The sequence below is a fragment of the Artemia franciscana genome, chromosome 17, assembly GCF_032884065.1.
Source record: "Artemia franciscana chromosome 17, ASM3288406v1, whole genome shotgun sequence".
Lineage (NCBI taxonomy): Eukaryota > Metazoa > Arthropoda > Branchiopoda > Anostraca > Artemiidae > Artemia > Artemia franciscana.
In genome coordinates this window covers 22,539,299-22,562,509 of record NC_088879.1, presented here as the reverse complement: position 1 = coordinate 22,562,509, position 23,211 = coordinate 22,539,299, and the positions used below count along the sequence as shown (strand labels likewise).

Here is a 23,211-nt window from a genome sequence, read left to right as displayed (position 1 = left end):
AACTTCAATCGTTTTTTATTGTCATTGGACAAATTGTCATGGTTTTTTTTTCATCGAGCAAATTATCATCGTTTTTAGTGGCATTATTTTTATCTCTAATCGGACAAAATGCCATTGTTTTTCCGCCATTGAACAGATGGTCATTAATGTTACCATGCGTCTAACCCCCCCCCCCCCTTTTACAGGTAACAGGCTAGCTTGTAAGATATTTTCAAAATATTCCACTCAGGCTCTAGTGCTAATGGCGAATTCCAAAGCTGAGGCTAAAGCTGTTCTTGAAGACTGTATCTGCTGATCATTAGAACCAACTTGACTTGCTCACAAGGCGTTAACCCATTTATTTAACAAAATATGGATTTTATGGAAAAGCATAGTGATTAAAAAGCATTCATTAAGGGGTTCAAGACGAAAAATCACACTTACTATCTAAGAGACATGGAAGAATCGTATAAATTTTGCTTATGCGGAGCTAATTCTCCGTGTTATGTAATAGTCATGCTGTATGAACTTTCTTACTTTTCTCGCTTTCAACATTCGCAACAACTTAAATGGAAAATCTTCACCTCCATCACCGCAAGAGTACCTTCTCAATTATTTTGTTTATGGTATTTGTCCAAAGGGAGGAATTTAAATAGTTTGCAAACACGTGACCACACAATAGCAAGGTCTTAATAGGACAATTTAAATTTTATTTTTTGTGAGCCGACTTAATCACAAACAACTGAAAAGAGAATGTTAATGTTTAACTTTTCAGGCCTCATTCTATGTGGAAACGGACCGATTGTTCGAAAATCAACGATTTGGCGATAAAAAAGGGCCGTTTTATCAGAGCAATCTGACGTTTTTCTTCTTGAGAAGAACCGTAGTTGCATGTTGGTTTTGAAGGAATCGATTTTTGAAAAGCAGAAATTTAAAATGTCGGATCAGGTGAGCAAGATTAGTGGCCTGTTCACCATTGTTCAAGCGTACAGGCTTCTGTGTGACCCAGCAGATGTTCCATTTCCAACAGACGAAAAGAAGGATGAGACCTTGGAAATATTTTACTGTGAATTTCTCAAAAAGTGCCTAACGAGCCGGCGTCCCCTGCTGACTGGTGCTAAAGGCAGGCTGCCCCACCCCTTAATCCGCCTCTGCAAAGACAAACAGGTAAAGTCCCGAAGAACAGCTTTAGCCTCAGCTTTGAAATTTGCCCTTGACGCTGGAGAATGTCTATAAAAAGGCCTTATAAGCTAGCCTGTGACCCAAGGGGGGGGGGATAGACGCAGACTAAAATTCCACTAATGATCAATTGTTTAATGACAGATAAACAACGAAATCTTGTCCGATGACAGATAAAAATAATGACACTTTATCTGATGATCAATAAAAATGATGGAAATTTGTCCGATGATAAGAAATAACAATGACAGTTTATCTGAAGACAAGAAAGAACAATGACAATTTATCCGATCTGATGATGAACAAAATCATGACAGTATTGGTAATGACAGAAAAATCAATGGCAAAAATAGAAAGATGACCAGATTATCTTATGGTAAACTCTCCAAATATGGATGGATATGCTCACTTTTCAAAGCTCAAGTTCAAAACCCATCATTCTTTTAGAAATTTATGAATTTCTCGTAGTTACCAAATAAAGATTTGAAAAAAACTTCTTGGTAAGAAAGGTGGTGGAATTCTTCGCTTTGTTCTTGTGGTATACGTTCCCTCTGAAGACAATCAATTTTGTTACAAATCTCCAAGTATAACTTGCACCAAGAGAACAAGACACTTATATTGCTGGATTCATTAGTTCCAAATCTATATCAAACAAAGACCTGAAACGAAGGTCTTGGTAAGAAAGATGGCGGAATTCTTCTCTTTGTTCTTGTGGTAAGCGTTCCCTATGAAGAAAAGCGGTTTTGTTACAAATCTCCAGGGATAACTTGCACCAAGAGAACAAGACACTAACAAATTTTGATGTATATCTAAAAATCCTGAATTTAAAAAATACAATTCAGCAGATGGATTGAGATGAATTTTATTTAGTGAATGACACTAAAGTTGCTGTCTTACGCTGAAACATCAAATCCTAGGAGGAGAGAAATAGAACATACTACTGCGTAGGGACATGGCCTAAAGGAATTATATCATGTTTAAATCTCACTATAAAGTTTAAATCCCTTCAATGAGACAACCCAAACCTTTATTTAATTATCCTACGTCGTTTTGGACTGTTTACACGATTCCTTTTTTTGCATTTCGTCAATTATCTTTTAGATCACTTTTGCGAGTTATTGTCCCACCCGAAATGCAGTAATACAGGATTTCTATTATTCAAAAATGTATTTTACGTTTAAATAAATGGTTCTGGCCACAAAACTGAAAGCAAAAAAGAAAAAAAGACGCAACAAACTGGCTGCAACGAAATCTATAAATATTTTATCACTTATGGTGATCTAAGTGTTAATCTTTTAGCCAAAACTTCCTTAAGTTAACCTTGTATCTATGTAGACTTCACATAAAGAACATTACAAGAATATGTTTATATAATCATAGACAAAACTGCAAAAACAATACAAAATTTATTTATATTAAGGGACATCGGCAAAAAACTATCAGTTCAAACAGTTGATGGTATAGACTCAGTACCTTCACTATTTTTATCTCCTTCAACTGCAAGACTCCTTCCTCTCTTTACGAGTATATCTTTAAAAGACTCGATCCGTGTGAGTGACAATCGACCTCTGTCTTTTTCCAAAGTTGAAAGAACTACGAGCGTTGCATAAAGCTGCGCACGATCCTGGAAGAGTTCAGTGGCCTTTTTACTTTAATTAAAGAGACAAAGGAAATGTTTAAATGTTTTCCTGCTAATAAAAGATGGAAAGATGAAGGAAACAAATATCTTAAAAGAAATAATATATATATATATATATATATATATATATATATATATATATATATATATATATATATATATATATATATATATATATATATATATATATATATATATATATATATATATATATATATATATATATATATATATATATATATATATATATATGTATATATATGTAATCCTATGCAAAGCTTGGGAAGAGAATGTTCATGCAAACCTCCTAACCTAAAACCTCCATAATTAATAGAGAGTTTCCATGATACGATCCATAGCTCTTTAATCATTATGGTTAATAGAATACCGATTCCCACAGAATGATGAAAAATCTGTAAGTTCGAACATTTTGCGGAAAACAAACAATTACAGGATCTTATTTGGCTTTATAAATATTTTGAATTTATATACTAAATGAAGAGGGTTCAATGATTATTTTACAAAAGCAAATGTAGTTTTCCATAGTCAATTTTTGCAAGAAAATCTATCATTTTGTGTCACAAGAAATATCCCTATGAATGTTTTTATTTTTAGAATACATTTTTAAATATTTAGAATCGTCTTGAGGTAGAAGACTTATAATAAACTATTGAAGCTCCAATTACTGTCAAGCCGCTTAAATCGATTTTGGGTAAAACAATCTCATAATACAGCAAAAGCTTCACACAACTTTTCAATTCTTCTGAACGAAATCATTTATCAGTGAGAGAAAGGTTCTCCATTCTGCAGAGTATATATTCACTTTGCAAACCTACTTTGAAGTATGTTGACTGGGCAGTTCATAAAACTTTAAATAAGAAACATTAGCCATCATAGAAATAGGCTTGATTACGGCTCTAACAAAAACTAACCCGTTTTTTTAGTCAACAGTTTGATAGTTAAATCTACCGAGAGATTAGTTTAAAATAAGACAGATGTAAACATTCACCAAAACACCTTCACCATAGGACCACCAAATAAGGGGTGGGTGGCATGTTACGCGAGTGAAAAAAAATCAATAAACGAGAGAGCATTTACGAACAAAGAATATGTCGACTTTACAAAAAGTTACAGTCATCAGCGTACTTACAGTATTGCCGAGTATGCATTTATATATTCTGGTTATATATTTCTAAATATTTACTATAGGTCAAAAATAGTCTATTTATTCCAAATTACTTCGGTTTACTTATTTATTACTCTTCACGAGAAAATCTGTGTTAAATCAATAAGAAAAAGTTTCTTGTTCCTTGTCCAGGTCCACGGGTAGAAGGCCCAGCTTATCATCAAAGGCTCTTATTTCAGCTTCTACCGACGTAATGTTTTTCTAGCATTGTAACTTTATCCATAAAAATGACAGTTTATGAAAGCCTGCGTAAAAAAAGAAAAATCATGGTTAATGACTATTATTTATATTTACATCTTAAAAACTTGTATTCTTCCTTATGTTTACAGCTTTGAGGACCTAAGCCTGGGCTTCTTCTGGTGTGTGCCTATGCTTATGTGACGTGAGGGGTCTGATAGCGTGAAACCTTTAAGATACAGAATTTATAAAGGCAACGGAAAACAAAACCCAACAAAACCTGCATAATTGTTGAAGCATGTAAGAGGAACAAAAGATATATTTAGTGTATTTACTTATAGGAAAAAAATGACATGACTTAAAATCAATCGCCTTTGAAAGTGGGAAACTTTTCTTCTTTTTTTCTTCTTTTTACTCCGATGTGAAAACTCAGGATTTTTAAAGACGGAAAAGGACAGCTGAATTCCAAAATGGACCTTGACCATTTATTCCATCTATAACTAAGCAAAAAAATTATTAATATCAACTTTTAAAGAATATTCAATGTTTGCTTATTGGTTTCACACGAGGTTTTCTATAGGGTGTTGGCTTGTGAGATGTTTCAAACAGGCTAAATTGGATACTTAGGTCTACTTTTGCAGTATTAGCAGAGTTTTTAACTAGTTTTCTTATTCATTTAAATTGTCAAAGGTGTTTTCTATAGGGTGTCGGCTTGTGAGATGCTTCAAACAGGCTAAATTGGCTACTTAGGTCTACTTTTGCAGTATTAGCAGAGTTTTTAACTAGTTTTCTTATTCATTTAAATTGTCAAAGGTGTTTTTCTATAGGGTGTTGGCTTGTGAGATGTTTCAAACAGGCTAAATTGGATACTTAGGTCTACTTTTGCAGTATTAGCAGAGTTTTTAACTGGTTTTCTTATTCATTTAAATTGTCAAAGGTGTTTTTCTATAGGGTGTCGGCTTGTGAGATGCTTCAAACAGGCTAAATTGGCTACTTAGGTCTACTTTTGCAGTATTAGCAGAGTTTTTAACTAGTTTTCTTATTCATTTAAATTGTCAAAGGTGTTTTCTATAGGGTGTTGGCTTGTGAGATGTTTCAAACAGGCTAAATTGGATACTTAGGTCTACTTTTGCAGTATTAGCAGAGTTTTTAACTAGTTTTCTTATTCATTTAAATTGTCAAAGGTGTTTTCTATAGGGTGTTGGCTTGTGAGATGTTTCAAACAGGCTAAATTGGATACTTAGGTCTACTTTTGCAGTATTAGCAGAGTTTTTAACTAGTTTTCTTATTCATTTAAATTTTCAAAGGTGTTTTCTATAGGGAAATGGCTTGTGAGATGTTTCAAACAGGCTAAATTGGCTACTTAGGTCTACTTTTGCAGTATTAGCAGAGTTTTTAACTAGTTTTCTTATTCATTTAAATTGTCAAAGGTGTTTTTCTATAGGGTGTCGGTTTGTGAGATGCTTCAAACAGGCTAAATTGGCTACTTAGGTCTACTTTTGCAGTATTAGCAGAGTTTTTAACTAGTTTTATTATTCATTTAAATTGTCAAAGGTGTTTTCTATAGGGTGTTGGCTTGTGAGATGTTTCAAACAGGCTAAATTGGATACTTAGGTCTACTTTTGCAGTATTAGCAGAGTTTTTAACTGGTTTTCTTATTCATTTAAATTGTCAAAGGTGTTTTTCTATAGGGTGTCGGCTTGTGAGATGCTTCAAACAGGCTAAATTGGCTACTTAGGTCTACTTTTGCAGTATTAGCAGAGTTTTTAACTAGTTTTCTTATTCATTTAAATTGTCAAAGGTGTTTTCTATAGGGTGTTGGCTTGTGAGATGTTTCAAACAGGCTAAATTGGCTACTTAGGTCTACTTTTGCAGTATCAGCAGAATTTCTAATAAGTTTTCTTATTCATTTAAATTATCAAAGGTGTTTTTTATAAGGTGTTGGCTTGTGAGATGTTTCAGACAGGCTAAATTGGCTACTTAGGTCTACTTTTGTAGTACCAGCAGAATTTCTAATTCTGCACATACACTTCAAGTAAGAAAAATACTTATCTCTATAGTCAGAATTGCATCCTGAATCCAAAGTTTTTGTGCATTTGCATCAGAAAGGAAATTAATATTCACCATATACAGACCTAGCCTATACCAATTCAGGGTATATATTTGCACGTTAGTGAGTATATGTGTATGTATGTGTATATGTATGTATGTGTATGTGTATGTGTATGTGTGTATGTATATGTATATGTATATATATATATATATATGTATATATGTAAGCCCTATAGATAGGTAGAGTAGCTCCATAGGAGGCTTAGGCCAAGTAGGACCTTGTCCCAGTGGGGCCCATAATAGAAACTGGGAAACCCTCCCCTGGGGGTCATAATTTCAGGTGGAGGAGGAAGAAGGCCCCTCAAATGTACACTCAGCAGGGCCAACTGCCGTGTTCACGCGTCAGATGAGTTACAAACCTTCTTCAAGTAATGGGTTAAATTGCATGGTGAAGCAGAACACCATCGTGGGAGGATCCTCTATAGGAGGACAACTGCGGCAGGGCGTAAGATCCAGATTTATGGACAACGGCCTCTGTAAAGGGCTGCCTCGACCCTTTCGGGGTACCTGCAAGACTGGGAAACTTGCGGTCAATTTTTCCCACTTGAGGAGTGGCGCCCCTCGAGGAAATTATAGCCTAGTAAACAACACAGCACTCGTACGGGATTCTGATTATTGGATAATTTTCTGGGCTTGGTTTGTTTTGATGGGCGTTTTCGGGCTGAAAAACCTCTTCCTAGCTAATTTATCTACTATGGGCTGCCTCCCCGTAGTAGCATAATATTTGTAGGCATGAATATATAATGAGTCGGAGGTAATAGGCTTGGGACTGTCTGTGCAGGATTTCGACTCTTGTTGATAGAAGAGCATCGCCAAGTGCTGAAAACCATGTTGTGACCAAGATGGGCCCAGGATTGCACAAAGCCCCCAACTTACTGGAGGTCCCAGGGACTTCTTGCTGTCCGGTTCTAAGCATGTTGGTCCCCATCCTGCACTGGTATCCGGGATCACTGCTTTTCTTGAGGCCAAAATAATTTCAAAGATTTAAAGAACATGAAAATTGGAACTTGGAATGTTACGACGTTAAAAAATGACTATCGCATCGACATTTTGACTGACGAATTCAGACGGTTTGAACTGGATTTATTAGGAGTTTCAGAAACTCATATCCCAGGGGTAGGAAGCATGAAATTAGGTGACATAGAATTTGTTTACTCAGGAAGGAAGGATGGGGTACATAGACAGGGAGTAGGGCTCATGATGAATAAGGAAGCTGCTAAGTCTTGTTTAGGCTGGGAAGGTATTAATAATAGAATACTAATTGCTCATTTTATGACTAAAAAGTTTAGGGTATCAGTTATAGTAGTATATGCCCCCATTGAACCAACTGATGGAGATACTAGTGACTCAGATGAATTTTACTTACAGTTACAGGAGCAAATAGACAGGGTACCAGGTAGAAATATGGTGTTTTTGCTAGGAGATTTTAATGCCCAGGTTGGTAGAAATAGGGATAGATGGTATCCTAGCCTAGGTAATTTTGGTGTAGGAAAAGAAAACAGTAATGGCTATAGGCTTTTGCAATTTTGTAGGTATAACAACCTAGTTATAACCAATACGGTGTTTGGTCACAAAATGGCCCATAAGTTGACATGGTATTCACGTGATGGTAAGACAGCAAACCTTATTGATTATGTTATTGTAAACAGAAGACTAGCAGGATCAATACAAGATACTAGGGTGTATAGGAGTGCCGTTATTGATGTTAAAAGTAAAGATCACCATCTAGTAGTGTCTAAGGTTAATTTAAAGCTGAAATTTCGGAAGGGTAACTCCCTCCCGGAAAGTTATGATGTTGGTAGACTTCAAGATGAAAATTTGAGAAAAAAATTCCAGGAACAGTTGAGTACTAAACTTGAGGGTTTAAAATTTGACAATGTGGAAGATGGATGGAATAATTTCAGAAAAACAATTTGTGAAGTTGCTGATGGTGTCCTAGGGAAGAGTGCTAAGACAGCAACTAGGAATATTAGTGAAAAAGCTTTAGGTTTAATAGAGAGTAGAAGGGGTTTGTATAAGAATTATCTGAGCGATAGGTCGTATGAAAACAAAAGGAATGTAAAGAAAGTGGAGAAAGCATTAAAATATGAACTAAGGAGATGTGAAATGGAGGCGATGGATAAAATTGCTGAGGATCTGGAAGATGCGGCTAGAAGGCATAATAGTAAAATATTATACTGGCATGTTAATAAATTGAAAGGGAGTAGCCGATCCGGACTAGTCCCAGTTAAAGATAGAAATGGGGTCACAATTAGTGATAAGGAAAAAGTTAAAGAAAGATGGGTGGAACATTTTGAGAATGTGCTAAACCGAGATACAGTTGCAGGAAAAGATATAGATGAAAATGAAAAAGTTTGTGATACCTTGGATGTGAAGGAAGATTTGTTTAGTGAGGAAGAATTAGCGACAGTACTAGAAGGATTAAAAAATAATAAGGCCCCAGGTGCTGATAGTATGATTAATGAGTTCCTTAAATATGGTGGCTCTGAGGTTAGGAATAGGCTACTGAAGATTATGAACATGATTTTTGAAAAAGGGAAAGTACCCAATGATTTTAGGAAAACCTTAATTAAACCACTGTATAAGAAAGGTGACAAGAGTGAATGTCGGAATTATCGAGGCATTAGTCTGGTCTCTGTAGGTAGCAAATTACTGAGTAATATGATACTTTTTAGACTGAGACATGCGGTAGACAAAGTTTTAAGGGAAGAACAATGCGGTTTTAGAAAAGGTAGAGGATGTGTCGACCATGTTTTCACTCTTAGGTTAATAATTGAGAAGTCCCTTCGTTGTCAAACACCTTTGGTCCTTAGTTTTATCGATTATGAGCAAGCTTTCGATTCTGTTGATAGAACAGCGTTAACAAAGGTCTTATCGTTATACGGTATACCAGAAAAATACATTAAAGTGATTTGTGTTATGTACAAGAATAATACTGCTGCGGTTAAGGTAGGAAATGAGGTTAGCAACTGGTTTTGTATTAAATCAGGAGTTAAGCAGGGTTGTGTTCTATCCCCCTTTATATGGATCATTTTGATGGACTTCGTCTTAAGGAGCACAGGAAAGGCAATTGGAGACCATGGAATCAAATGGGGAGGAAGAACGCTCCTGGACTTAGGTTATGCTGATGATTTAAGCATATTAGATGAAAGTGTGAGCAAAATGAATGAATTTTTAGAGGTTTTACGAGTTCAGGGTGCTAAAATAGGCTTGAAAATTAATGTTAAGAAGACTAAGTCACTAAGGTTAGGAATAAGTGAAGATGAACAGGTGACCTTAGGTAACGAAAAGATTGATCAGGTTGGGAGCTTCAGTTACCTTGGTAGTATTATTAGTAAAGATGGTGGGAGCAGTGAAGATGTTAAAAGTAGAATAGCTAAAGCTCAGGGTGTTTTTTCACAGTTAAAAAAAGTTTGGAAGAATAGAAAGATAAGCCTACAAACCAAGATTAGAATATTGGAAGCTACAGTGATGACAGTGGTCAAATATGGCTCTGAAACATGGACACTCCGAAAAGCAGATGAAAATTTACTAGATGTTTTCCAGAGAAATTGCCTACGGATTGTTCTGGGTACCCGGCTGACTGACCGTATTTCAAACAGTAGGTTGTACGAAAAGTGTGGTTCAATCCCGCTTTCTGGGGCTATAATGAAAGAAAGGTTGAGATGGCTAGGCCACGTTCTACGGATGAAGGATGACAGATTACCGAAGATTGTCCTTTTTGGCCAACCGTCTGGGGCTACACGGAAAGCAGGTCGTCCTTGTCTGGGTTGGGAGGATGTCATAAATAAGGATTTAAAGGAAATGGGAACTTCCTGGGAGGGTGTAAAGAGGGAGGCTTTAAATAGATTAGGTTGGAGGAGGAGCGTGCGTAGCTGTGTTGGCCTCAGGCGGCTTGGTGCTGCAGTGAGTTATTAGTAGTAGTAGTAGTAGTAGTTGCCAGGAAAAAAGTCATTAAGATCACTCTAATACTAAAATTCACAGTTTATAGTAGCAAATTGGTGATTTATTTTTCAGCTCTTTTCTTGCCAAAGATTCAAAATCGACAATTAAATACACTGAAATATTGGACTGCATTGTTATATTAGGATACTTTTTTCAACACGGCAACTGTGCGAGGGGGGGGGGAGGATCATCCATATTCAAGCGGTAGTCTAATTCACAGGGTTTTAAATCTCACAGAGAATACAAAACATGAATAATATGACTGAGAGAAGATGGAGGAACAAAAGATGTATTTATTTGAGAGAAAAACAAAACAGCATTGGTTAAAGCCAATTGGCTTTGAAAGTGGGAATCATAATGACTTTTTTTTCACTCTGAAGACAAAACTCAGAGGATTTTTCTAAGGGTTAGAAAATACATTTAGGGGTATGAATTTCTAGGAAGCGTTACCACCCTCTATTCCGCCTGTTTAGTAAAAAATTGTTAATACCAAGAAGAGACTATTAAAAAACATGCAAATTTACCATTTCTTGAGAGGGGAACTTTATTGATTTTAATCAGATCTAATTTCAAATCTTCTATAAGCGACTCAGCAATCGTTTTAAGCTTTTCATAAATATTTGTTAACACATTTCTTTTATTTATTAACATTGACTGGTATTATCTTACTAGCCAACATTACTAATATTAACGTATTCAATGCTACAGGGATTGAAAGACAAATAAAAAGTAGCATGATGTACTTGAGCTAATTTCTGCTTTATAGTTTGGATTTGATGTTTATTTTTTATGAGGAAAGCTCGGCTTATTTAATATTTATGTATGCTCTCTTTTAGCAAATCTGTGTCCTACTACATTCACTAGTTTCGGTTAAGAAGTGTCATTAACAGGAAAATTTAATATTAACTGATATTACAAACTTGGTAATAACAGTCGTGGTAACATCCATGGTAACCACAAAATAATTTTAAAATTCTAAAATTACAATATTGGCCTCATATTCCAACCAACTAGCACAAAAATTCGTAAACACAGATTTTGGTGAAAGTAAAACAAAGTATTGCAAAGTAAGCTAAAAGTTTTATTTGAATATATAATCAATTTTTAAATACCATCTAAATTTACTTTAGTTTTGGACGCCCATCTTAAAGTATTTACCTCAGTTGAAAATATTTTTAATTATCGAAATTCAGTAGTTAAGGACGATTCCATTAATAATCCTCCAACAATCCCAAATGAAGAAGTATACCGTAGTCTCCACTTCGTGCCATGAAATCCTTCAGATGAAAAATCCTTGCATGACTCTGATTTTCAACAAGGTCCATCATGTAACCCATTTGTTTAAAACATAATTGTATTAAGCAATATTGACATACCATATTAGCCAAAAATTTGTAATCTGCAAGCTTGAAAATACTTATTTACCATACTTGGTTGATTTTTTATCACTAAGGTCAGATATCATTGAACAGTAGGTGTGTATGGAAACTCGCATATTTTAGTCTATATATTTGAAAATACATTCCTGTATCATTAGAAATTTCCAGTAAAAAACTTTATTAAAAGTTATTGCACAAACCTACTGCTGATGAAAATTTTGACTGAATATTGGAACTTTACCTGGAACTCAACTTGCAATATAACATTATGATTCTTGAACAGAAAAGAACACTTTTGAAACGAAAATCGGTAATTTGTGAAGCAATCTGTTCAGTCAGATGAAACAATATTTTGAACTGGCTAATCAGTCCATTATTCTCCCATTGATTTCATATACATTTGAAAGGAGTTAACTCAAAATAAAGAAAATATTGATGGAAATTTAATACATATCAGACTAATGAAACTGGATTGACTGTTTAAAATATACTGATGTAAAAATAAGAAAATTCTGATTTCTTCAATGGTATATGGATAAAAGAAAAACAGTTTAAACACATTTTGTCTTTTCAACTCTTAAGCCTAAATAGGCTAGTCACTCTACGGTTTGAGGCGGAAAAAATTGCAATAAAGTTGATTTTCACATCACAATTTTTAGGAACACCCAGACAATATATTAAAACTCCACAAAAATGTCAAACCGAAAATTACCCCAAAATCGAAAAGGCCAGAATCGTAGCCTCCCCACATAAAAAAATGACTTGAATAGGTATTTCAATCTCTTACTAATACATTGGACATGCTAGGAATGAATATCGGCTTTAAAATTGCTTTAGGCTTCAGTTTCACCAAAAAACCATGTAAGAGCCAAATTTAACAAACGGAAGCCTGAAAATTTACTTTTCTTCAAAATTGTTTTGAAATTTCCTTTTGTACCTTACCTTACCAGATGAATTACAAGACCTAGCCACACAAAACTTTACCAACTCAAATTTACGAATCTAAATTCAACGAAACAACGCGCCTTTAGTTGTTCGCAGAAAGTAGCGGTGTGATTTACACACGTTGTCGGTTCCTTGGGAGTTCAGAAATGATATCTTATTAAGAACGACGTACATCGAATACGACTGGTAAAAGCTTACAAAAATCGCGTAAAACATACGAAACAAATTTGACTAAAATTAATTGGTATCACAACCTTAATTATCAAAGCTTTGCTTCGATTTTTTGCTAATTTCAGCTTCACATCCATTTTAGTTCAACTTGCCCTCAACTGCGTTCGCGCAGTTCTCGCCTAAACATTTTCAAAAAACTTAAGTACATTGCATGTCAGATCTTCGATATGAGCATCTTGTTGTTTAACAAACAGACTTGTCAAACCCCTTGATGACACTAAGCAGCCACCCTTTAGGGGTTTTCGAATAATTTATGACTGAAACGTATTTGCTATCTTAATAATGTCAACCCCAGGTTGTAATATCTAGACTGGTAGGATTTCCATTTCACTCTGCAATCTGACAGAAGACTCGATATAAAAGGTATTGAGTAGCTGAGAGTGTGGGTGGAAGTCTTTCAGGGCTGATAAAGGATGTCGACATTAAAAGTGTGCTGACGCAAATCCTGTGTCGTAGAGAAACGATCGTTCCACCCTTTTTAGCCTTATAAAGGCCAAGCAGTGCCAGTTAACCGCGCAGTGTTCAACAAAGACAGCGTGTCTTTGTTGAACACTGAAGTTGTTTAGTGGAAACTAAAGTTGCATTTCGCAAACATGAGTCTGACCGGCTTACCTGAGCCTTGTTAGCTTTATGAAGTGTCGCAGCTTAGGAAGGGCTTGCAAGAACAGAATGTCAGCTGCAGAGTCACCGAGGTCACTCGGCTTCACTTTTACGATGCTTAAATACTTCGCTCTAGGCTTGCTTTCAATTTGATAGTAAAGGTGGTTGGCATTTTCGTCTGAATGATGTAGTAGAAGAACCAGTAAATCTGTATCACTACCAACAACCAAAACTCCCGTCTTCATCACAACAGAAACAGATGTCTTCGCAACAAGAAAGCCGATGTCATCGATGACATGATGAACTTGAATTCACTTTTCCTTCAAGTCGTAACGCAAGTAGCAAAATAAATTTTTTCTTGCTCGCTTTGTTTGTAAGAAATTCTTCTTTTAAACCGAAAGTGGTATAAAAGGTATTAAGTAGCCATCTCGGCAAAAGACCCCTTTAGTTCTTTTTCAATGAGCACTGTCTTTGGTCGAAGGTCCTTAGTCATATCCATCATAAAACATCTGTATTTTTGACATTCCGCCTCAAGTAAGCCACATAGCTGCCACTGATAGTCTTTACAGTAACCGCAATAGACTAGAATTTAAGCATCATTATAAATGGAGTTTATATGAAAGGCCTTTAGGTTTGGAAACTTCAAACACTAATAAAATTTTCTTTTTTCTGACTTTTGGCAAAATTATAGGGTGCCAAAGAAGTTTTGACTACGCGACTTTGAGGCCGCAAGGTTTTTTTGCCCAAATTTTGTTTAAATTAGCAGGTATAAATTTCATTCCAACACTTTTACAGAAATAAATTATCTGGTTTATCCGTGATATTTTACTTTTGTTTTTATGGCACTTACCCGTCAGGTCAAGTGCCATATGGCGACCGCAATTTCAGTCCGTCCGTCCGTCGGTCCCGATTTTGCTAGTTGGGGCATTTTCAGATAAACTAGGACGATGAAATTTGGCAAGGGTACCAGGACTGGACCATATTAAATTATAAATCGTCACTTCCCCGATTTGACTATCTGGGGGGGGGGGAAGTGGAGGGACGGTTAATTCGGAAAAATTAAGAAAAAATTAAATATTTTTAACTTACGAACGGGTGATCGGATCTTAAAGAAATTTGATATTTAAAAGGGCCTCCTGTCTCAGAACTCTTATTTTAAATCCCGACCGGATCCTGTGACATGAGAAATTTGGAGGGGGAAACCTGAAAAACGCTCAGATCGGAAAGATCGGGATGAAACTTGATGGGAAGAATAAGTACAAGTTCTAGATACGTGATTGACATAGCGGATCAGATCCAATCTCTCTGAGGAAGTTGGGTAGGGGGATTTCTAGTGCTTTGGCGAGTTTGAGAGTATACACAAGTCCTAGATACGCAGTTGACGTAACCGGACCGGATCCGCTATCTTTTGGGGAGTTGGGAGGATTCCAGTGCTTTGGCGAATTTGGTGCTTCTGAACGTACGTTTCGACCACATCAAAAGTGCCATCTGTGCCCTTGAATCTTGTTTTCTTAGGCATAGATAAAGTCTTACGCAAAACCTTAAAGCTGATCGTCGTTCACGGCAAGTCCGAACGCATGGTAAAACACCCTCAAAACCCACTCAAAGCCAAAACATTTAATCTTTAATTTTTGGCTGAAACTCCGGCTTCAGTTTTTTGCGGCGCTTTATTATTTTATCCGCCATATTTTCTTAACATTTTGGTCTAAAAATCACTTATATTGCAATTTCGATCAGGTTTGTTTTCACATAGAACAACTTACCTATTGGAAGGTTTAAGGGGGCTACAGTTCCACTTTTATTTATGGTAATTTTCATTCGTTTTAGGTTCCATTAATTCATTTACAGTCATTTCTATTCGTTTTAAGTCCGAAGTAAAGCAGTATACCCAGTAAGCAGTACAAGCATAATAACCGAGCGGATTTAAATATTCAATGAACAAATTATTTACCCTCGAAAGATCCAAACAATTATACATGGTTAAATCCTCATTAAGGGTTTTCGGGTGCTGAATTTTTGGCTACACTATAGAACCATCTCTTGTTCTTGCCTAATTACCGTTATTTACTTCAGTTACAGAAAAATAACGTTTTCTTTTTCCCTTCAAGGATGCTTAATAATCGTAATAATAATCGTTCTTTCAAAATAAGAGGAAAAAACCCATCAAAACTCTCAATGTGTATCAGGGGCGTAATTTACTATGGGGTAGGGGGCAACTGCCTCTCCTAGACCTCGGTTTGCCCCTCCCATCCCTGTTTTCCCCCAGCTGAAATCTAGTTTCTTCCAAAATCCTGTCAAAACGGCATAATTCAAGCATCAACAGAAGCAGATCAGTTTTTTTTTTACTACATATTTACCTCTATAGTACTTTTATAGTACTAAAATGTACGTTTATGGTACCAAATAGCTTATTTTTTAATTTTTCATTGTCATTATCACTTTATTTGGGGAAATTGACTCCAACTTTGCCCCCCCCACAGGATTTTGACGAAATTACGCCACTGATGTGTATACATAAATCCTACCTTTGGATTTACAGCCAGATAAAAGAAATATAGCTAAATCATATTGTTTCTGTTCAACCCTAGAAACAGCAAATTTTACACTAGAGATACCTTTCATTTCAGAATGAATCCCCGTTAACAGGTTGTTTGTACTTTCAATTTGATTCTATGATTTTAATGGATTTGACGCTTCCCTCTATAACATTCAACCTCTGGTTTTAGGAGTAGAAAATTGTTGAAATCTGGTTTTACAGGAAAACCAATGAAAGTATAGCAGATGGATAAACTCTAATTACGCCATTGGATTTGCTGTATTCAGACCCATCCTTACTCAAAATTTAATTTCTATATATAATAGATACTAAGTTTTGCCAGAGGATGGTCAAAATCTCCTTTTGAATTTACTTCAATTACTTGAATATTCTATTTGAAAAACGCTGTATCGAGGCAACAGAATCAACATATTTGAAAGAAAGATACTCCACTTACTTCAAAATGTTTCTTCATGGATTAATAATTACACATTGACGTCATAGTATGGAAAAAGAAAAGACTAGGTAAATATTAATCGCCTGGTTATGACGCAGCTCACATTTCTAAAATAACGCTTCCCCTTAAATACCTGACATAGCACACGTGATAAAGTTTAGTTAGGAAATGTACCTGGCAACAGTGCTAGAAATATATATCGTAAAAAAAAATGAGACCCTAAGCTTTAGAAAGATTGAAAGGACGGTAGCTTTACTCTCATTTACTGTTATTTCTGTCGTTTTAAATTAAATTGGTCTTTCCTTTAAATCTTGTTTGCTTTAGGTATGGTGTCTATCTTACATATCATCAAAAATTTTGAAAAAAACTAGAAATCTGAGGAGAAAAAAATTAAGTGAGCTAAAACAAGAAAAGGGATGTTCGATGTTCGAATGTGAAGCTCATACAGTTAAATGACTGATTTCGTAGAGATTTTCAAAATAATGAACGAAAAACACACGGTTTATAATTTCTATACTCAGTATTTACTCATCTATTTATTCATAGTAGTTGCTATCCGCTTCGAGTTTAACTATTAATTTGATTACGCTTTGCCCGTTCTAGAATTAGTGGTGCTCGATGCATTAGTATTTGCCACGATTCTTTTGGACAGCAGTTTCTAAATCTAATAGCCGATAAAGAACATAGATACCAGGGCTCCATTTTAATCCACAGGTCAAAATTTCCTGACTCATTAGTTGATCTAAACTAGCAGTGCCGGATTTCCTTCAGCTTCGTCAGGGGTCAAAACGATTCAATCGGAGAAAAAAATTTATATATATATATATATATATATATATATATATATATATATATATATATATATATATATATATATATATATATATATATATATATATATATATATATATATACATATATATCTATACATATATATATATATATATATATATATATATATATATATATATATATATATATATATATATATATATATATATATATATATACATATATATCTATACATATATATATATATATATATATATATATATATATATATATATATATATATATATATATATATATATATATATATATATATATATATATATATATATATGTATATATATATGTATATATATATATATATATATATATATATATATATATATATATATATATATACATATTTGTGACGTCCCGGTCGTCACAAATGACGACCGGGACACAGGGAGAATAAATGACGACCAGGACATAAGTAAAAAAAAAAACTAAAAAAAGGTAAAAACTACAAAAAAACGAAAAGAAAAAAAAACTAAAAACTAATAAAAAAACTAAAAAAGCTAAAAAACTAAAAAAACTAAAAAAGAATAAAAATAAAAAAAGGAAAAAAATGAAAAATAAAGGAGAAAAACAAAACTAAACAAAAATAAAAAAACTAAAAAGAAAAAAGAAAAAAACCTAAAAAAACTAAAAAAAGGGTAAAAACCAAAAAAAAACTAAAAAGAAAAAAAGGGGAAAAATACAAAAATTTATTTCATCATATACCATTTCAAAAACGAATGTATATACAGACCGGGACACCGGGATACAAATGACGACCGGGACACAGAGAATATAAATGACGACCGGAACACAGGGACACAACTACAACGGGGACGCCGGGGGGCACAGGGGGATATATAAATGACGACGGGGACATAGGGAATGTTCGATTAGCAATCACCATTAACAAAGCTCAAGGGCAATCATTAGAATCATGAGGTATAATTAAAAAAATTAAAAAAAGGTAAAAAACTAAAACCTAAAAAAGACCAATTCAAAAACGAATGTATATACAGACCGGGACATCGGGACACAAATGACGACCGGGACACCGGGACACAAGGAATATAAATGACGCCCGGGACCCTCAAAGAGAAATCCCAGACTGGGACACCGGGACACAAATGACGACCGGGACACATGGAATATAAATGACGACCGGGACACAGGGAAACAACTACAACGGGGACGCCGGGGGGCACAGGAGGATATATAAATGACGACGGCGACACAGGGAATCGTCGATTAGCAATCACCATCAACAAAGCTCAAGGGCAATCATTAGAATCATGAGGTATAAATCTGAATACGGATTGTCTTCCCATGGACCATTATATGTTGCATGTTCAAGAGTCGGTAAACCTGACAATCTATTTATATGCACAGAAAATGGGACAGCAAAGAATGTTGTATATTCACAAGTTTTACGTAGTTAAAAACATATATATATATATATATATATATATATATATATATATATATATATATATATATATATATATATATATATATATATCTATCTATCTATATTCATAGGTGGGACATAGGGACACAACTACAATGGCGCGTAACTAATATAGCGCGTAACGACTTACGCGCGCGGTGGGGCTTGGGGGGGGGGCGCGAAGCGCCTCCCCAACAGCTAGTATATATATATATATATATATATATATATATATATATATATATATATATATATATATATCTGATATAAAACCCATACTACCTTTTTAAAAAGCCATTCTGGAGGCTTCTTAGCCTCTTCACTTGCTTATAAAATGTCCCTGTTCATTCCTCTCTTGGAAATCTTAATCAAGAACCAGAATTTCCGTTTTATCGTTTTTAACCGTTTCCCTTGTTCGGCTGGTACCCACTCTATGAAGTCCAAGAAAATAATCTTAACGAATTTTCAACACAACGGCTTGAAAGCAAAAGACTTTCAAAACAATTAAGTGCTGTCAAAAATCTCCTGATTGGATCAGACATATCACATGACAGGGTTAACACAGTGTGCGTAGAGTTGAACTTCTGGTGATTAGTGTTCAGTCAAATCTGGCACGTTTGAAAAAACACACGGTTATTCCGAAACATGTGGGAATAATATAAAAAAAATTGAAAATATTTTTTCCCTTGTTTGGCTGGTAGACAACCAATGAAGTCAAAAAAATAATCTGAACCAATTTTCAACACAACGGCTTGAAAGAAAAAGACTATCAAAACAATTAAGTGCAGTCAAAAAACTTCTGATTGGATCAGACAGATCAAATGACAGGATTAATACAGTGGTCATATAGTTGAACTTCTGGCGGTTAGTGTTCAGTCAAATCTGGCACGTTTGAAAAAATACAGGGCTATTCTGAAACATTTCGGAATGGTGGAAAAAATATTGAAAATAGAAAAATAAACTTTGGATTAGCTTTAAAACAGATAAAAGGTAATAAAGTAGTTCATTCTCTGAACTACTAAAAATAAAACCTTAACTACTAAAGTAAAAACCTTAGCAACAAAAAAGTCAAATTTAAAAGTAAGGAGCCAAGTGAGTCAGTTGCAGACTTTTTTTTAATAAGAGAAACCAAAGCTCAATAATCAAAAATCAATTGATGACATGTCTCGCCCTCAGCACCTTTACAAGGAAACTGCCTCAAGTTCTCAAGTTAAATTTCAGACACGCTATTAAAATGTATGGCATCTATATCCTTTGGCTGGTTTTCACTCAAGCAAGCCGCATACTGTGTAGTCAATTCAGATGGTCGGTAAAACTCCCTACAAACATAAATTATAAAATCACGGGCCTGCAGCAAGCCCGCTGATTCAGACGCATTCCATACGGCTGGTCAAACTGCAGAATGAATGAATGAATCAATGAATGAACTTTATTATACGTAAAAGAATAAAAAAAAGTACTGAGTATTATAAATAAACAAAAACGATAAACAGCAAGAAAACAAAGTCAAAATAAAAAAGGACAATATGGACTAATTAACCAGCATCAATATGGAAAAAAGGCTGCAGAGGGTCGTAAACATGAATAAAGTAGATAGTCTTTTTACATAGATCATCACTGGAAGACTGAATCCAAGAAGGCATATCTATTCAACCAAATCGAGCAATTATTTTTCTGTTTTGGTGCCATCTAAAGCCGGAGGAGGAATTTGCAATATCTGAAATAAACCGCAAGTAGAGTATGGGGATTTTTCTTACGAAACAGATGAGCCATGCCTGATAAAAACAAAAGCACAGGAACGCAATAAGCATTATAAATCATGCACAAACCGTTGCGGTTGTAACAGCTTTTATTTTGGGATATTTTTCCATAAGCGACGCGAAGGTTTTTCACGGCTTGATTCACTAGAGATGAAAAGGTAGTGGAAAGTGTTGGACCGAGACACAGACCAAAGCAACTAACTAAAGAAGAACATGGCAGAATTGCAGTCCCAGCAACGAGTGGAGCGACCGCATAAGGGCTATTAAAACAAATAAACTCGCAATTAGACGCATTAACTGACAGTTCAATCTTAGATAGTTCATTGGTCAATATAGTAAAATTGGAAAGCAATCCACGGCGAGTCCGGGCAACAAGAAGAACGTCGTCTGCATATGCAACAGAAGACAAACCAATATTCACAGAACTTTTAAGGGGACGCAGGAACGATGCAAGCTCACATTTAAATATACTAGAAGACAATACGGCAGAAGTTACAACCTATCTATTTCTAGCAGCAGTTTTCACACCATGAAGTGGCAAAAACCATGAGACTAAGTCGAAAATCTTCTGAGAAAAAAGGAATAAAACAAGAGCTAAGAGCTCATATGGCACTTGTGACGAGGTTGGAAGAACCGAGAGCTCATATGGCATGAGCTCTAGCAAAATTATAAAAATCAATAGATTAATTTAAAAGAAAAATCAGAGGCTTGATGCTGATTGGCATTTCAAATAAGAGCTCTGAGACACAAGGTCCTTTTAAAAATCGAAATTCATTAAGATCCGATCACCCACTCGCAAGTTAAAAATACCTCATTTTTTTAATTTTTCCTCTCCCTTCAGCCCCCCCCCCAGATGGTTGAATCGGGGAGATCAACTTTATCAAGTCAATTTGTGCAGGTCCCTGACACGCCTACCAATTTTATTGTCCTAGCACGTCCAGGAGTACCAAACTCGCCAAAGCACTGGACCCCCCTAACTACCCCAAAGAGAGTGGATCCAGTCCGGTTTCGTCAGTCACGTATCTAGGACATTCGCTTATTCTAACCACCAAGTTTCATCCCGATCTTTCCACTCTAAGCGTTTTCCAAGATTTCCGGTTTCCCCCTCCAACTCTCCCCCAATGTCACCAGAACTGGTCGGGGTTTAAAATAAGAGATCTGAGACATGAGTTTCTTCTTAATATCAATTCAAAAATACCCCACGAACGGTCACCCACTCTTAAGTTAAAAATACCTTAATTTTTGTAATTTTTCCGAATTAACACCCCCTCCAACTCCCCCAAAGAGAGCGAATCCATTTCGGTTATGTCAATCACGTATCTAGGACTTGTGCTTATTCTTCCCACCAAGTTTCATCCTGATTACTCCACTCTAAGCGTTTTCAAAGATTTACAGTCCCCCCAAATCCCCCAATGACACTAGATCCGGTCGGGATTTAAAACATGAGATCTGAGTTACGAGGTCCTTCTAACATGAAATTTAATCCGATGAAATTCAAGATCCGATCACTCCTTCGTAAGTTAAAAGTACCTCATTTTTTCTAATTTTTCAAAATTAACCCTCCCCCAACTCCCCAAAAGAAAGTGAATTCATTCTGTTTATGTCAATCACGTATCTAGGGCTTGTGCTTATTTTTCCCACTAATTTTCATCCCGATCCCTCCACTCTAAGCATTTTCCAAGATTTATTTCCCCCTCCAATGTCACCTGATCCGGCCGGTATTTAAAGTAAGAGCTCTGAGACATGATATCCTTCTAAATATCAAATTTAATTAAGATCCGATCAACTTTTTCCAAATTAACCGTCCTCCCGCTCCCCCCCCCCAGATGGTTGAATCGGGAAAACAACTATTTCAAGTTTAATCTTCTCTGGTCCCTGATACGCCTGCCAAATTTCATCGTCCTAGCTTATCTGGAAGTGCCTGAACTAGAAAGACCGGGACTGACAGACCGACAGACCTAAAGAATTTGCGATCACTGTATGTCACTTGGTAAATACCAAGTGCCATACAAAGTAATTTTTCTCTGGGGACGGAGTATTTGGTTGAAGGTTGGCTTCCGTATGACTTATTTTGGAAAAGGGTTATTACCAGGCTTTGGGCAAGCCATGGGTGGAAGTCCTTATACTAAACTGAAGGAAAACTCGACTTTCTTAAAAGTTGAAACCCCCTCCCCCTCGCCCTATTTTAGATAGGGCTTGTGATATCAGAGCTCGATATGAGCTCTGATTCTAGTCATCTTTGGTTTAGCTTTCATTTGGATCCGTTGCTCCATTCGCAAGTTATACTAAATTAAACCAAAAGCTTGACTTTTTCCAGCACTTAAAACCCACTCCCCCTCGTTCTATCTGAGCTAGGGTTTTCATCTCAAAACTTGATGCCTGTCACGGTCTTAGGCACCTGTGATTCAATCTTCACTGAGATGCATCAAACTCTCGCAAGCTACACTGAATTAAATGAAAAACTCAACTTTTAATTAAGCTTGAGTCCCCATCCCAGAACTCAATCATATCATACTCTTAGGCATCTTTATTCAATTTTCATCAACATTCATCTCCATATGCAAGTTACAGTGAATTAAATGAAAAAACTCGAATTTTTTTTTAACACTTACAGCCCAATTGCCCTAATTGAGCTCAATTTTAATCCAAATAGTTCAATTTCAATACAAATCTGACTGGCGGTTCTCCCGCTATACTCGATTGCACAGACGGGCGGACAGACAGACACATAGATCTCAAAAACCTATCTTGATGGATATTTTCCACTATCCAAATAGATGATGATACCTGAATGATGATATGCCATTGTTTTCC

At 35.5% G+C, this 23,211-nt stretch overlaps 1 protein-coding gene across 2 annotated transcripts in view; it reads right to left on the bottom strand.

Annotated features, from left to right (window-relative positions):
- Positions 1–2,545: 2,545 nt before the first annotated feature.
- The window catches only part of LOC136038010 (condensin-2 complex subunit G2-like), a 126,784-nt gene continuing 106,118 nt past the window's right edge, over positions 2,546–23,211 (bottom strand). For both annotated transcript variants that reach the window (XM_065720931.1, XM_065720932.1), the window contains exon 20: positions 2,546–2,782. In XM_065720931.1, the coding sequence (XP_065577003.1) occupies positions 2,603–2,782 (180 nt within the window). In that variant the 3' untranslated portion in view covers positions 2,546–2,602. The remainder of the gene's footprint in view (positions 2,783–23,211) is intronic.